The sequence below is a fragment of the Leptonychotes weddellii genome, chromosome 9 (genome assembly GCF_054177405.1).
Source record: "Leptonychotes weddellii isolate Sample4059 chromosome 9, ASM5417740v2, whole genome shotgun sequence".
Classification (NCBI taxonomy): domain Eukaryota; kingdom Metazoa; phylum Chordata; class Mammalia; order Carnivora; family Phocidae; genus Leptonychotes; species Leptonychotes weddellii.
In genome coordinates this window covers 34,203,304-34,216,766 of record NC_138377.1, presented here as the reverse complement: position 1 = coordinate 34,216,766, position 13,463 = coordinate 34,203,304, and the positions used below count along the sequence as shown (strand labels likewise).

At 38.1% G+C, this 13,463-nt stretch overlaps 1 protein-coding gene across 1 annotated transcript in view; it reads left to right on the top strand.

The window, feature by feature from the left end:
• Nucleotides 1-12,723, top strand: part of SYT16 (synaptotagmin 16) — a 234,334-nt gene extending 221,611 nt beyond the window's left edge. Inside the window, exon 7 of the mRNA XM_031033765.2 lies at nucleotides 808-12,723. Within this exon, the coding sequence (XP_030889625.1) occupies nucleotides 808-1,121 (314 nt within the window). The 3' untranslated portion in view covers nucleotides 1,122-12,723. The remainder of the gene's footprint in view (nucleotides 1-807) is intronic.
• Nucleotides 12,724-13,463: the final 740 nt, after the last annotated feature.

Here is a 13,463-nt window from a genome sequence, read left to right as displayed (position 1 = left end):
TTGCTGTGCACGGAGTTCAGTGGCCTCAGGGATGGAAAGAAGTGGGTGGAGTTGGGAGCTATTTAGGACATGGACTCAACAGAACTTGGTGATTGATTGGCCCGACTAGGAGTGAGGAGCCAGTCTTGTCAAAAATGTCGTCCTGACTCCTGATGTGGATAAATTGAGTGGATGACACTACTGTTTGCAGAGAGATGGGGAATACTGGAGCAGCAAGTTTTAAGTGTTGGGGACATGAAGAGTGAGACATGTGCAGGATGTCCACGGGAAAAAATGTATTGAGCTGGATCTTGAGCTTGGACGAGAAGTCTAGGCCAGAGTTAAAGGTTTGGTACTTGTCATTGAGTGGATAATATGGTCCAAAGAATATGTGGAGAGTGAGAAGAGAAGATACTCTTTAATCTAGGCCTAAAACAGTATTTTGATTATGAAAAGAAAAATACACATAGAACAAAATGTATATATTTATCTTGTTACATAAATAAAATGTGGCTGAAGAACCACGCATGTCCACACACACCATTGCACACATGCTTATGCATGTATACACCTCTGTATGTATAGAGCTTCTAATGAACGTCAGCAAGGTGCCCATAGTGGGCTGCATGAAACATTAACCATTGAAGGTAATAATCCCTTTCCTTAATAATTCATGGAAAATATGTTAGTCCTACTGCAAATACCAGGCCTAAGGATGCTGCTCAGTATGTTAAAAAGGAAAAGTTTGGATCCCATGTAAATATTACAACAAAACTAGCAACACAGTAAGCTCTGATGTTTTCTCATTTCTGTTGTTTTTTTCCTTAGATACATACGGAAAGCTCTTTCTTCTCGATTCTGTGGGTCAAGAGATGTCCCGCTGTAAGACGTCCATTCGACGTGGTCAGCCCAATCCAGTCTACAAGGAGACCTTTGCTTTCCAGGTGGCCCTCTTTCAGCTCTCTGATGTCACACTGATGATTTCCGTTTATAACAGGCGTACTATGAAGCGTAAAGAGATGATTGGTTGGATTGCTCTGGGCCAAAACAGTAGCGGAGAAGAGGAACAAGACCATTGGGAGGAAATGAAGGAAACCAAAGGCCAGCAAATCTGCAGATGGCACACCTTGCTTGAATCTTAGTTTTGCCAGCAGGCATTTGCATGTGACATCTGCCCTGGCCACCAATGTTTTGGCCACTGATACCAACTCAGCACATGCTGGTAGGCGTTTTAAAGACAGGCTTACAAATAGGTATTAGAGTCTACTAACCTCTGGGACATTCTGGGCAGGATCTTTGGGTATCTCAAAGGTTTGATTTGGATTCAGATATTATAATTTAAAAAAACACATACACGGTCAAGTGTACTTTATGGCAAGTTAACCACAGTTGAGAACAGTGATGATGAGTTATTTTGTGTTAATAGATCATTGAGTCTGGGTTCAACCTGAGGAATGAAGCATCTCTTGCTGTCTCTGTTTGCTTGAAGAGTAACCTGAGATCGCAAGGGAGCTGTTAAATTTCACTATTTGTAACCAGGTATGTGTATGAATCAGAATTTTGTTAATATGGTGCCAAAACCCCCCCACTACAGAAACGAATCGGATGCCAAGGCTCATAAGAGAGTGTAACTGTCATCCAGAATCCCCTATTTTACATTTTTCTCTCTGTGAAGAAAACTCATTTATTTACTTAAAAAATAAATGTTATAAACTCATACTTATAAAACAAATTTGTGTTCATTAAATACCTTTCTTTATCTCACTTATATATTGTGGTTTCCTATGAGATTTGGTTAGGTGAATCATTTTGAAGGTAAAACAGAGTTCAAAAACACTGTTGAAAGACATCTTGTTTCCTTTTAATATGTAAGATTTCCAACTTGTAATTTTCAAGGTTTTTATGCTATTTTCTCACCTAATAAATTCTTACAGAATGAGAAGAAAACAAAACAAAACAAAAAACCCGTATTTAAGTCATGGATTTGTTGATTTTCTGAATCAAGTATTCTCCTTTAGATTATACTTTTTCTATATTCAATGATATATACACATACATATATTTTGAATGCACACCTGCATGCAAACCTTATTCTTTTTTATGCAGTTATTTTCCCTCATTAGAGCATAGTAAATTGTATATAATGTGTCCTTAATAAATGTTGATTTAATTGACTCTTAGAAATGAACATGTTATGATACCTGTGAATGAAGAAATATTTTCAGCCTGTGTGAAATGACACCGAGTTTTGTTTTGTTTTTTTTGTTTGTTTGTTTGTTTGTTTTGAGCATTTGAAGTGCCTATAATTGTCATTTTCCGTGGCATTTGCAGCAGCGTCTATTAGTCACTACTTGCATTCTGGGCATGTGCCATTCATAACACTCATCTTGTCCGGTGATAAGCATGAAATTGTATCTCTGACTGACTTTTACATATTTGTGCAGTGCATGTTTATTTTCCTTTGGTTATATGTGAGTCCTTAATTTTAATTACCTGAAATTGTCAGTAAAAAAAAAAAGGGAGGGGGAGGAATGTGTGTCCATGTAACACCGCGCCTAATGTTCAGCTCTTCTGAGCAATTGCTCAGTCACTTATTTTTAGCTTTTATGTTTCATTGTTGACTTATTGCTGTCTGTGGGAAGAGTGGGAGCTAGTGATGGATGTATACAGTTAGAAACACAGAACTCCTCCTCAGCTCTACATTTGACAGATTGTAGACGTAGGCTGTAACACTTGAAGAACATACTTATTCCTTACCGTGCAGTGTGTAATGGTTATCCTGACAAGAAGAGACTAGGGCACAGATAATTCTTCTGTGATTTCAAGTACCCATTTGTGAAAGAAGTGATTTCATATGGAAGAATCAGAATTAGCAAAATAAATTAATATCTTAATTTCTTTTTAGGTCATGGGAGTTTCATCTGTAACACTGCTCAGTTATTGGGAAGAAGTAATAAAACCATGCTCCTTTGGGTTTTTACCCTACCTTTCTTTGGAAACCTCAAAGTGCTTTTCCAACATTATATCCATTAACTGCTGAGTGGTCTTTGCAGTGTGGCTGTGTCATCGAGTAGGACTGAGTGCAATTGACTAAGTAGTGGCACAGAGAATTGGCTTTTCACATCCCTCACTCTCTTTCCGCGCTTGTGTTTAAAGGGAAGTGAAGCAGCCTTGTTATGCTTTCCTTTATGCAGTAACATAAAAGCAGCATTCACTTTAAAATTTACATTTGAAAAAAAACCTGCATATATTGTACTGACCGTCCTGGATTTTCCCCCCTTATATTTTCCTGCTCTATGTTTTGCTGCATCCCTTGTCTTATGGTGCCAAATCATCACCTATGCTTCGTTTTCTGCTGCCTTGACCCACCCATTTTTAGGGTTTTCTACTGGTATGGTGAAGCTATCCTTGTGGGTGTGATCTCTTTTCCAATAGCCTGCCTATGAGGCTGTTACAGGAATGTGCAGCGTTTTAAGGAACGAGATGCCTGAAAAGCATTTTTAATTTTTGTAATTTTACTATGTTGATGCTATTCACCACGTAGGATGCATGTACATCTTGAATATACAGAAGTCTAAAGCTGACTGTATAAATATAAAATGCTAATGACAAGATACATTAAAATATGAGGCTGGATTTTTTTTTTACATTGATTTGAAATTCTGGTTTAGTAAGATCTTTTGATTTTGTACATTTCAACTCCCTTATTTGCCTGGCAAAGTCTAGACACAATGCACTCAGCATGTTTTTCTTTTCACTAGAGCCCTTACAGCTACATTTGCCTTTTAACAGTTATGAAAGATAATTAGTTGGTTCCACGGTGGAAAAAGCTCCTTTTGCCTATTTGGTCTAGCTAATAATTAACATCTCACAGAGACATTTGAAACTGAAGAAGCACAGTATTTGTTGCATGAGTAGTTCCTTCCGTGATTTTTCCTGAAAACAGTGCTTTTGACATAATACTACAGAGGGTAAATGATGCACTGGGTTTATGGAAATCTGCTTTATAGTGTGTCTTCTTTCAGGGCATTAATTTACACTGAGTTGAGAAGTGCTGGTTTCACCAATCACGGTGGTGGCTCTTGTGCTCCCTGCTCCCCTCTGACTATTGTTGAATTTGTAAATGGGCCATTCACCAGGCAGCCAGGCATCTGCTCTTGCTTCTCTCTCCTTCACTGGCTCCCTGTGTGATGCACAGCTGTTTGGGACCCTGTTTTTGCTGATGTAGCGTAGCTGGGAGGGAGGTCTTGCCTTCCTTAACAGTAGAAGAACTTGCACTGCTGTCGGATGGATTACGCTTGGCATCCACCTGTACAAAGTTCGGGAAAGAATCCTGTGACTGCAAGGGGGGCCAAGAGAGTATGCTACTGCGTTGTCGTTCACTTTAGGCACTGGGCCCTCTGCTCCTTCTTCAGTGACAGTATGGACTGAGCTTGAACACTGATGTCCTCTGTAGCGTGAGGAGCTGCAGTGAGAACCTAGCCTCTGTCTTCGCAGCATAGGAACTTCCGCGAGATTTTACAAATTGTTGTCACCTCTCAGTCAGTCTCAGTGCTTTACATCGTGGTTGTACTAGATGGTCTTATCTGAGAACCAAAATGCTTTTCCTTTCAAGTAACGCATCGTTTAGGTTGAAACTACCACCAGGTTAAGCGAAAGTTCTCCTCCAATAGCCACTGAGTTTATGAAACTGATGGTTCAGCATTCAACTGTGGGGCTCCCAAAAGCCCGGCTATCCTGTTGCAGCAGAGAACTCAGTATGTTAGGATCAGAAAAGTGATAGAAGAAGATTTTTTGTAGATGACATAAAACCAAATGGAGATGCATGCCTTAATAATAAACAGGGCCAGAAAACCCATGCAGTGTCCCCTCTTTAAGGGAACTGTGACCAGAGCACATTCTATTCTATTTGATCCACAACAAACAAAAATGATAGATAATCCTGAAATGGCAAAAGTATTTTGTCTTAAAAAAAATCATTAATTTGTTCCAAAAAGGAAAGTTAGGCAAAACTATAAAAAACAAATCATAGAGCTTGTGTATAGAAGAATTAAAGAATAAATATTGCTAGATACCTTCAGCCCCCGCTAGCATATATTCAAGAAGAGTAAAATAATAAACCAAAAGACATTTCAGGTTAACTAGCTATTATTTTTTCACAACTTGTGGAATTCCAGCAAATCCTTAATGATGAGGGAAGTGAGACCCATCCAGTTCAATGAAGTTGGCAAAGGCTGCAGTCTTCCCCTGGCTTTGGATGGAACTCCGTTAGCTGTATGGCCTTAAGAAAATTACTTACCCAGTCTGTGTCCCTGATTCTTCAACAAAATGGAAGTGATACCTACCTCATCAGGTTTTTTAAAAGACAATAACAGCATTGAGCCTGGCATATAATAAGCATTCAATTTCCCCCCACCCCCAACCATACTTAATCAAGAATAAAGCCTTTAAGATTTGTTTCTCTGTCTAGTGGAAGTAATAGTAACATTAGAGAAAGGCTATAAACAATTCTCAGATACTTTTAAAAGGGTAGACTCCTAAAGCTGGTCTAAATTTGTAAAGAAAAAGAAGTCTTACAGGGTAAAGTAAAAAGAGATAAGCCTGGCATTTTGAGTCTTAGTAAGTCCCAAATGAGGTACAATAACCAGATCTTTGTCTTTCACCCCCTTAGTTTGGAGGGAATACAAAACCTTGGTGCTTGTGTGCACATCTTGCTAAATCAGACACAAGACTCCCTTCAACCTCAGCTCTTCTCTACAATTCAGACCTGGACAGAGCACCATATACCCATCCAAAGAGTTGGTAAGGTGACAGCTTGAGTACCTATTTCAATTTTGGTATGAAAAAGGAAAAACATGGTGTGGCAATTTGCTGATACTCATTTAAAAATGGACAGTTTTTTAGCCTATGCTATACATCCATATTATATCTTCACAGGCAAATTTTTAAAACTGACCTAATGCAGCTATCAAAACTCATCTAACTGTTTAACTGAAAAGTTCTTTTCAGGACCAATTATTTATCACTCTTTCCCTTAGGAGATCACAATGAAAGGAATTCGTTTAGAGTTCATACTATCTCTTTTTTGAAGAGGGTTTTAGAGAGTGACTTGATGTAATAGAACGCACGTTGAGTTGCTCTCAAGTGTTCAGACCATGAGTAAAAAGGAGAGTTTCCTGAGAATTTAGAGGAACTTTTGTGGACATTTGATCTGCAGAAGTGGTCAGGAATAAACCACCTCAAGTTTAGGGTAACCAAGTGCCAAGTACCAGTCATGCACTACTTGCCATTTTAAACCAAATGTGATTCTGGGATGGGGAAGTATGAGCCTACATTCCCAACATTGCTAGATTGCCACAGTGCTGACTCCGGTTCTAGGATTTCTGATTAAGGAGAAACGGGGAAACTTGAGAAGAATCACTTAGCTTAGGGGGTTTTGTTGGGAATAATTCAGCGTGTAGGGAAGTTAAAGGGGGCAGATGGGAGTTCAAAGGCTGTAGAGTGATTTCTAGGAAGAGTTATCCAGAATGTGAAGAGCTCTTACTGAGGGGACAATGTGTTCCTTCTCTTCTTGGTCACATGGACAGAGAGCTTCCATTTAAATCAAGTCACAAGAGTTTAACTTAGACATGAGAAGGATATGATGGTTGTTTTGCATTAATTCAAGATGTGTTTCATTGGATTTTCTTGGGTGTAGCACCAGGCTATTTGGGATAGTACAGGACTTAAAATCTTTTTTTTTTTTTTCCAACTTTTTGGAGTGGTGTGATTACACATTGAAGCAGTTGAAGCACTTAGTCATCATGATAAAAACAATGTTTATCAACAGTTGTTCAGTTGATCCAATCATGTGCCATAAAAAGCAGAGTTCCTTGTTATGGGTTATTGTTGGAAGGAGGTGAGATGTATTTACTGAACGTATTGGAGAGAGCGTCTAAGAAGCTGGGACCTGGAGTGGGCCTTAGTCACGCTGGAGGGGGAATCATCCAGGGAGAGCACAGGATCATCTTTGGAAGGCTTTTAAGATAGAAATCTCTGTGTGGAGTGTGGGTTCTGTCTAAAGGAGAACAAGAGGGCAGCCAGGAAGATAGCCTTTTTAAAGTTCCTTCTAAGTCTAATATTTTGTATGTAACCTCCAAATAGAATCAACAATAACAACACTCTAGCCCTGTCCTCTTCCCCTTTGGACATTGTTTCCACACTGATTTTTCTCTGCATCATAGAAGGTCTTCTCTGGGGAGTTGCTGTTTGGGCTTTGTTTAGGTGACTTTGGAGATGCCTGCAGGCTCTGGGTGAGTTTCCTCTCCTATGGTGTTTTTGTTTCCCCTGGGTCTCAAAGCAGTATCCTAGACACAGACAATAATCCGCTGTATTTATAGCCACTGTGGAAACTGTAAAACAGCTTGAGGCTTTCTAGAACAAACTCAGAAGCAGTCATGGAGCCCTGTGGACATTCCTAGAATAAACCACCCCTGAATGTTGCTACCTGCTCTCCCTTGCTTACTGATGCTGCCTTAAGCTGTCTCCATGGGAGTTTTTACTTCACGCCTTTGAGCAACAATGCTACCTACCAACTCTACTTTGAGGGTGGTGAGAAGGCTGCCTGCCCATTGGTACTGCCATATTTATGCATTATTTTTGTGTACTTCATTTTCCCCTCAAAGTATCTACTTACTGTTTTTTTTAATACAAAATTTATTCATTCAAAAGATACTGAGTATATTTATCCCAGGCTCTGGACTAGGGGCTGGAGAATGGTTTGAGTTCAATTGTTTTATTTCTAAATACTCCATTTTTTAAAGCTAGGTAAACAATAAGATCTTTTATGGCCTTTAATTTCTGTCAAATGTATTTCTGCAATGACTTCTTTACTCCCTGTTGAAAAGGAGAAGGTTTAAGGAAAATGGAGGTTATTACTCTGCCTCTGATTAAGAAATAAATGTCCTGTTTATCAGGCTATGCTTCCCTTCAAAATAAATGGATGTGTTTTACATCTGAGAGAGGAAATGCAGCATTCCATTCCAGTGATGAAATAAGTTATAGCTTGAAATGGAAGTTGGATATTTAGTATTTTTCACTTTTATAATTGAACATTGAATACCTTTTATAAAGCTGTAAGCAGGTCAGAGCCTGGAATGCTAGGTCTGTACAAACAAATGTGACACGGTTCTTAGAAGCTCCATGTTTTAATAGCTCCATGTTTTGCTACCTTTTACTTTTTGAAAGAGTGAACTGGAAAGAGTAGCTGCCAGATAAAGGGGTAAGGGTATGAAACAAAGATCCCTCCTTACCGATCTGGTTCTTTTGATTAACATTTGTCTTAGATATTATACACTAAACACACTTGGGACATCCCTATAAAATGGGTAAAGGTCAACATTGGGAGTGTCCCTTCCTTGGCAGATGAACCAGTCTCCAACAATCTCTTAATTTCAATTTTATAACAGGAGACGAAGTAGGAGTTTTTCCAGTAGATTTATTGCTTATAATTTTTAACATCATAGAAACTTACCTTAAATATCACCTATATATGTCTCAATCCATGATTCCAGGTCAGAATCTTTGATGGCCTAAAAATTCTTACTGAAGAAAGTCTTAGTGTTGCCCCGTGATGGTCCATAATAAAAAAGTTTACATCTCTTACTTGATGAAGACCTTGATTTTGGGGAAAAGATATTAAAAGGCTGCCACTAAAAACTCTGATTGGTGAGGAGTACATACACTAAAGGACTGTATTTCCATGGAAGCTATTCTGTGTACTATGTTCACATTCTGGGGCCACACCTCTCTCTTAAGAGTTTGTCAAGTCCCTTATAGTTGGCACCTTAAGCAAAGCTTACTAATTTTGCCATTTCCCCGTGGGCCGTGATAATCTTTATTAATTCACAACTACACCAAATTATATTGTTGTCTTTTATTATGCCACCATACTAAGGCAGGTGTAACTTAAAGTTTGTTACTATGAAATACAAAATGTTTTCCAGAATTTAAAATTTTAATTTCATTACAGATTCTATTATTTTAAGTTTGTGAATAAGAAGTTAGTATTTGTATACTTGGGTGTGACCAAGACATTTCTATAATAATATTTTGAAATAAGGTCTGACCTCTATTTCCATGGAAAAAAGCATAATGGTCTTTGTGATCTACTTGCTTTTTAAAAAAGTTAATAAGCTTTTTTTGAGCAATTTTAGGTTTATAGCAAACTTGAGTGGAAACCAGAGTTCCTGTGCACACTCTGCCCCATCCCTGCCCAGTGTCCCCCGCGATGGGCATACCCCACAGGAGTGGGTACATCTGTTACTGTGACGAGCCTACAGTGGCACATCATTACCACCAAATTCCATATTTTACATTAAGGTTCACTCCTGGTGTTCCATTACCTTAAAATTTTTCTGTGCTCTGCCTATTCATCCCTCCTCCCTAACTTTTGGCAACCAGTGATCATTTTACTGTCTCCTTAGCTTTGCTTTTTCCAGAATGTCATATGGTTGGACTCATACAGTATGCAGTCTTTTTAGATTGGCTGCTTTCATGTAGTGATATGCATTTAAGTTTCCTTCCTGTCTTTTCACGGCTTCATAGTTCATTTCTTTTTAGCGCTGAATAATAATATCCCATTGTCTGGAGGTACTGGTCTGTTCATTATTTACTTTTTAGTTCTGATTGCTATTGTACATTTTGTTAATGTGCATGTTCTCAAGAAAACTGGATGGATTAATCCGTATGATGCATCCACTGACACGTAGCAATTTCTAATCTGGCATGAATCTCACCTATGTGGTATTAGGCTTGATTCACCTTTGAGGAGAAGATTCATGGAAAACATTATGTAATTTCACAATTGGCATCTAAGCAGAGAAAGTTCTGAAGGCAATGAGGATACGATCCCCAAATTTAGCGACTCTGTGGTATTCTCTGTTGTTGAGCACTGATTTAAATATACATTGATAAAAAGTGCTAATTACATTATTACTGATTCATGACAGAAAACCACCTTCTGTTACTAGTGTATATGACTTTACATTTGCCACTGCTGCCAAGAGAAAGGAAGCTTCGTGATTGTACCGTCATAGTCAATTGTGTAAATTAGCTGCAAGTGGTACGTAAGCATCTGGATCATGCAGGAGCTCTGCATTATGGATAGAAGGATGACCCATGAAAATGTATAGGCTGAATGGACAAGTGGTGAATAATGGAATGATAACACTGATAATCACACTGGGTGAATGGGAAGACCTGACTGATGATCAATATCTAGGAAACATTCTGACATTTTCATGTGCACTGACTGCCCTTTGCTTTGTAGCTGCAACAACCTGTGGAACCAGGCATTGTTGTGGAGATGAAAGTGGTTGCGGAAAGAATATTGGATTAGATTAAAATTAACGAGGCCTATGTTCTATACCAAGTCTTCCCTTAATGAGCTCTAAAATGAATGTCAAGTCACAAGTTCTCTAAGCCTTCAATTTTGCATCTGTCAGCCGGGAATAGTAATACTCTTTTTACTTGTTTTCACCACGTTGTGATAAGAATGAGATTCATTCATTCCTTCATTAATATCACAAACACTCAGAGTCCCCACTACAGACGAGGGCCACAGGCGTGATCAGGTAATAGATGGAAATACACTTTGCAGAGTTGAGAGGTTTTGAAGGCTGTGAGATATTTTCTTATTTTTTATTTTAAGGTTAAATCAATTCTTTTTTTATGTTAATATATCAAAGTAGTTGACACTTCTAGATCTCTGCCAATCATCGAGCTATATTCATAGAGTGTCAGTTATTTGACTAAAAGTTACAGTCGGAACGGTCTTCAGCTGTTCTGCCTCTGAGAAGCTAGAAATAAAGTATTAGGCTCGAATTCTTTTGTTCAGACACGCTGACCACAGAACAAATTGCAAATCCATCTTTTCGGCAGGCTTGCCAATCTTTGAGTTGAACACAGACCTTTCTTCTTTAGAACAATTTAACTTTGAGTACAGGGAAAGTATTAAGTTGGATAGCATTTTTTTTTTTTCACAAAACGGAATTTGAATACAGTATTTGGAAAGATGCTTCCACCACCAAAAAAAGTCCTTCAATCTACGTTATTATATTTCTCTTGGAGAATTAGACTTCTCCAGCTTTCCCCTCCCAAGTGACTTTCCTCACCCACATAATCATTTTCTTCCTAAATACCATTTATCATCTCCCAGGGAAAAAAAAGTAAGGATTTAAAAAAAATTTTTTTCAAGGTACATCCAAGATTTCATAGCAATATTTGGTGTTCACAGTGCAAGATAAATCTGACTCTCGATTTTTTTTTTGGTCTTCATATGGCATCCAAAACAGTTGTTCACATTCACACATTTATGTTTCACCATATGCATACTGTGTGCAACTCTGTTGTTTTAAAATATTTTATTGGTTTTCCTTTAAATCCCAACTTTTGATGGGTGTCCTTGAAGAACTTGCATGCAAAAAAAAGTAAATGTGAATGATTCATTCATTTTGAACATATGTAACTATTTTGGGAAGATTTTACCCTACATAGAGCACACTGTTCTCAGCAGGGAGTGTACTTTGTATTTCTGTTCAACTCACAGCTGGATGCTGGGGATGTATTAATATTGTTAGCCTGTACCTTTTCTATCTTGTGTTTACTTCAATTTGTTATATGGAATTGAGGGTCCTGAATTTTTGGTGGTTGTGAATGGTGGTCAAGACTTTATGGATTTCGCTTGCGGGGACAATTTAGCATAACGTGGCTTAAAATCTGGTCTTCCTTTAGATTTCTAAGTCACAAGAAGGCTTCCGTGGGCAAATTCATTGTTCCAGGGCAGACTTGTTAGTGTACGGTAGGAGCTGCTCCAAACCTGTCCCATCACTTCATGGGCATTTCTAGATCTGACTGCTGTCAGATTTTCTCCTCCAGAGTTTTCCAGCAGAGAAGCAATCCCTGGGTGGTCCAGAAGTTCAAGAGAGAAACAAAAAGTATTTTCTCCTCCAAGGGGTTGAACTCTCATGTGAGAAACTCCTGAAATCTTCAGAACATTCCATGTAGGTGTCCCTGTGTTCCTCACAGTGTGACTTACTGACTTACAGTGTCTTCTATTTACGAAGCATGAATGTATCTCCAGCCGTTACCAAAACAAACAGCCATAGAATGTAATCATCCACCCATTTCTAAAATTACTTCTATTGATGAATAATTAGTGTATAGGAAGAGGTTTGGAAATTTTTTTGTTAACCTTAAAAACTAGAATACCTGTCTACCTTTTATAATGTTCAAGATTTCGTAACAGTGGTTTTAATGTATGACCGCTGTACTGTTACATCTTGTGTTCGAACTGGGCAAGCCAGGGAAATTTTTAATAATGTCCGTACTCTCGGGATAGAAACACCCTTGAAAATATGTTAGAAAATATAAAATTGTTTACCTGTGCTAGAGAATAGGTTTGTGATTAGAAGAATTACTGTTTCTCTTGTACAAATAATGCTTCAAGCAGATGTTCTGTCTTCACAGTGATGTTGGAAGCATATTTTATGCAGCCTAAAAACTATTTCTGTATTAGATATTTAAATGCATGAGGATACATTCAAGTTGCTTTTTGTTTAAAGCAGAAACATAGAAGAAGTATTAGTCCCAGTTTGTACAAAATGTCTGCTGCAACTGAACTCACGATAGTTCAAAACTGAAAATCATTCTAATTTTGTAAAACTGCTGCTACTGGTTTTATCAATAAAGTTTAAGCAGATGGCTTATATGTATACGTGTGAAATTTTTTATGCTAAAAAAAGATACAGTTTTGCAGCATCAACATGCAAATTTTATGGGTCTGAATGATATTGCTTAATTTAGTATATACAGAGACCATTAACTCCAAAACCATGCCAACTGCAGACATATAGATTAGAACGATGAGTGTTACATTTATGACCCCTATCATTTACTTTGGTTTTAGGATGCTCGAGGCTTTTATGTTGAACACATGCATGAATCAACATAGTTCAACTCAAATGTTAGAGTGGCGAATATTGGGTAAGTAAGGAGCTATATATACATAAAGATCACCTGAAATAACTAAATTGCATCTGAAGAGGATTCTGAGAAGGCAAAATATAGGTATTCCTGTACAAGAGGGTAGGTAATTGTTCATCAGAGAGGCTTTTGTCTGGAGTCCTGGCCCCTCTGTGTATACTCAGTGTGAACAGGCTTACAAGGTTCTGATGCAGCAAGCTAGAAATACAAGGGCAGGGCTATTATGGTCAGACCTCCATAACAGTAAAAACGTCACTGACATCCCACAAACAAACAAACAAACAAAGTCTCTAGATGTTTCAGGGAAAATCTATTTTTACCATTTTTGCAAATTGTATTAGTTGAAGTAATTAATGCTACTTGTTATAATAAACAACCCTAAGTGTCAGTGAGTCTGCATAGGATAGGTTTATTTCTCACTAAGATGTTTTTTTGCCCATGCAGCTTTCTTTCTTAGCAGC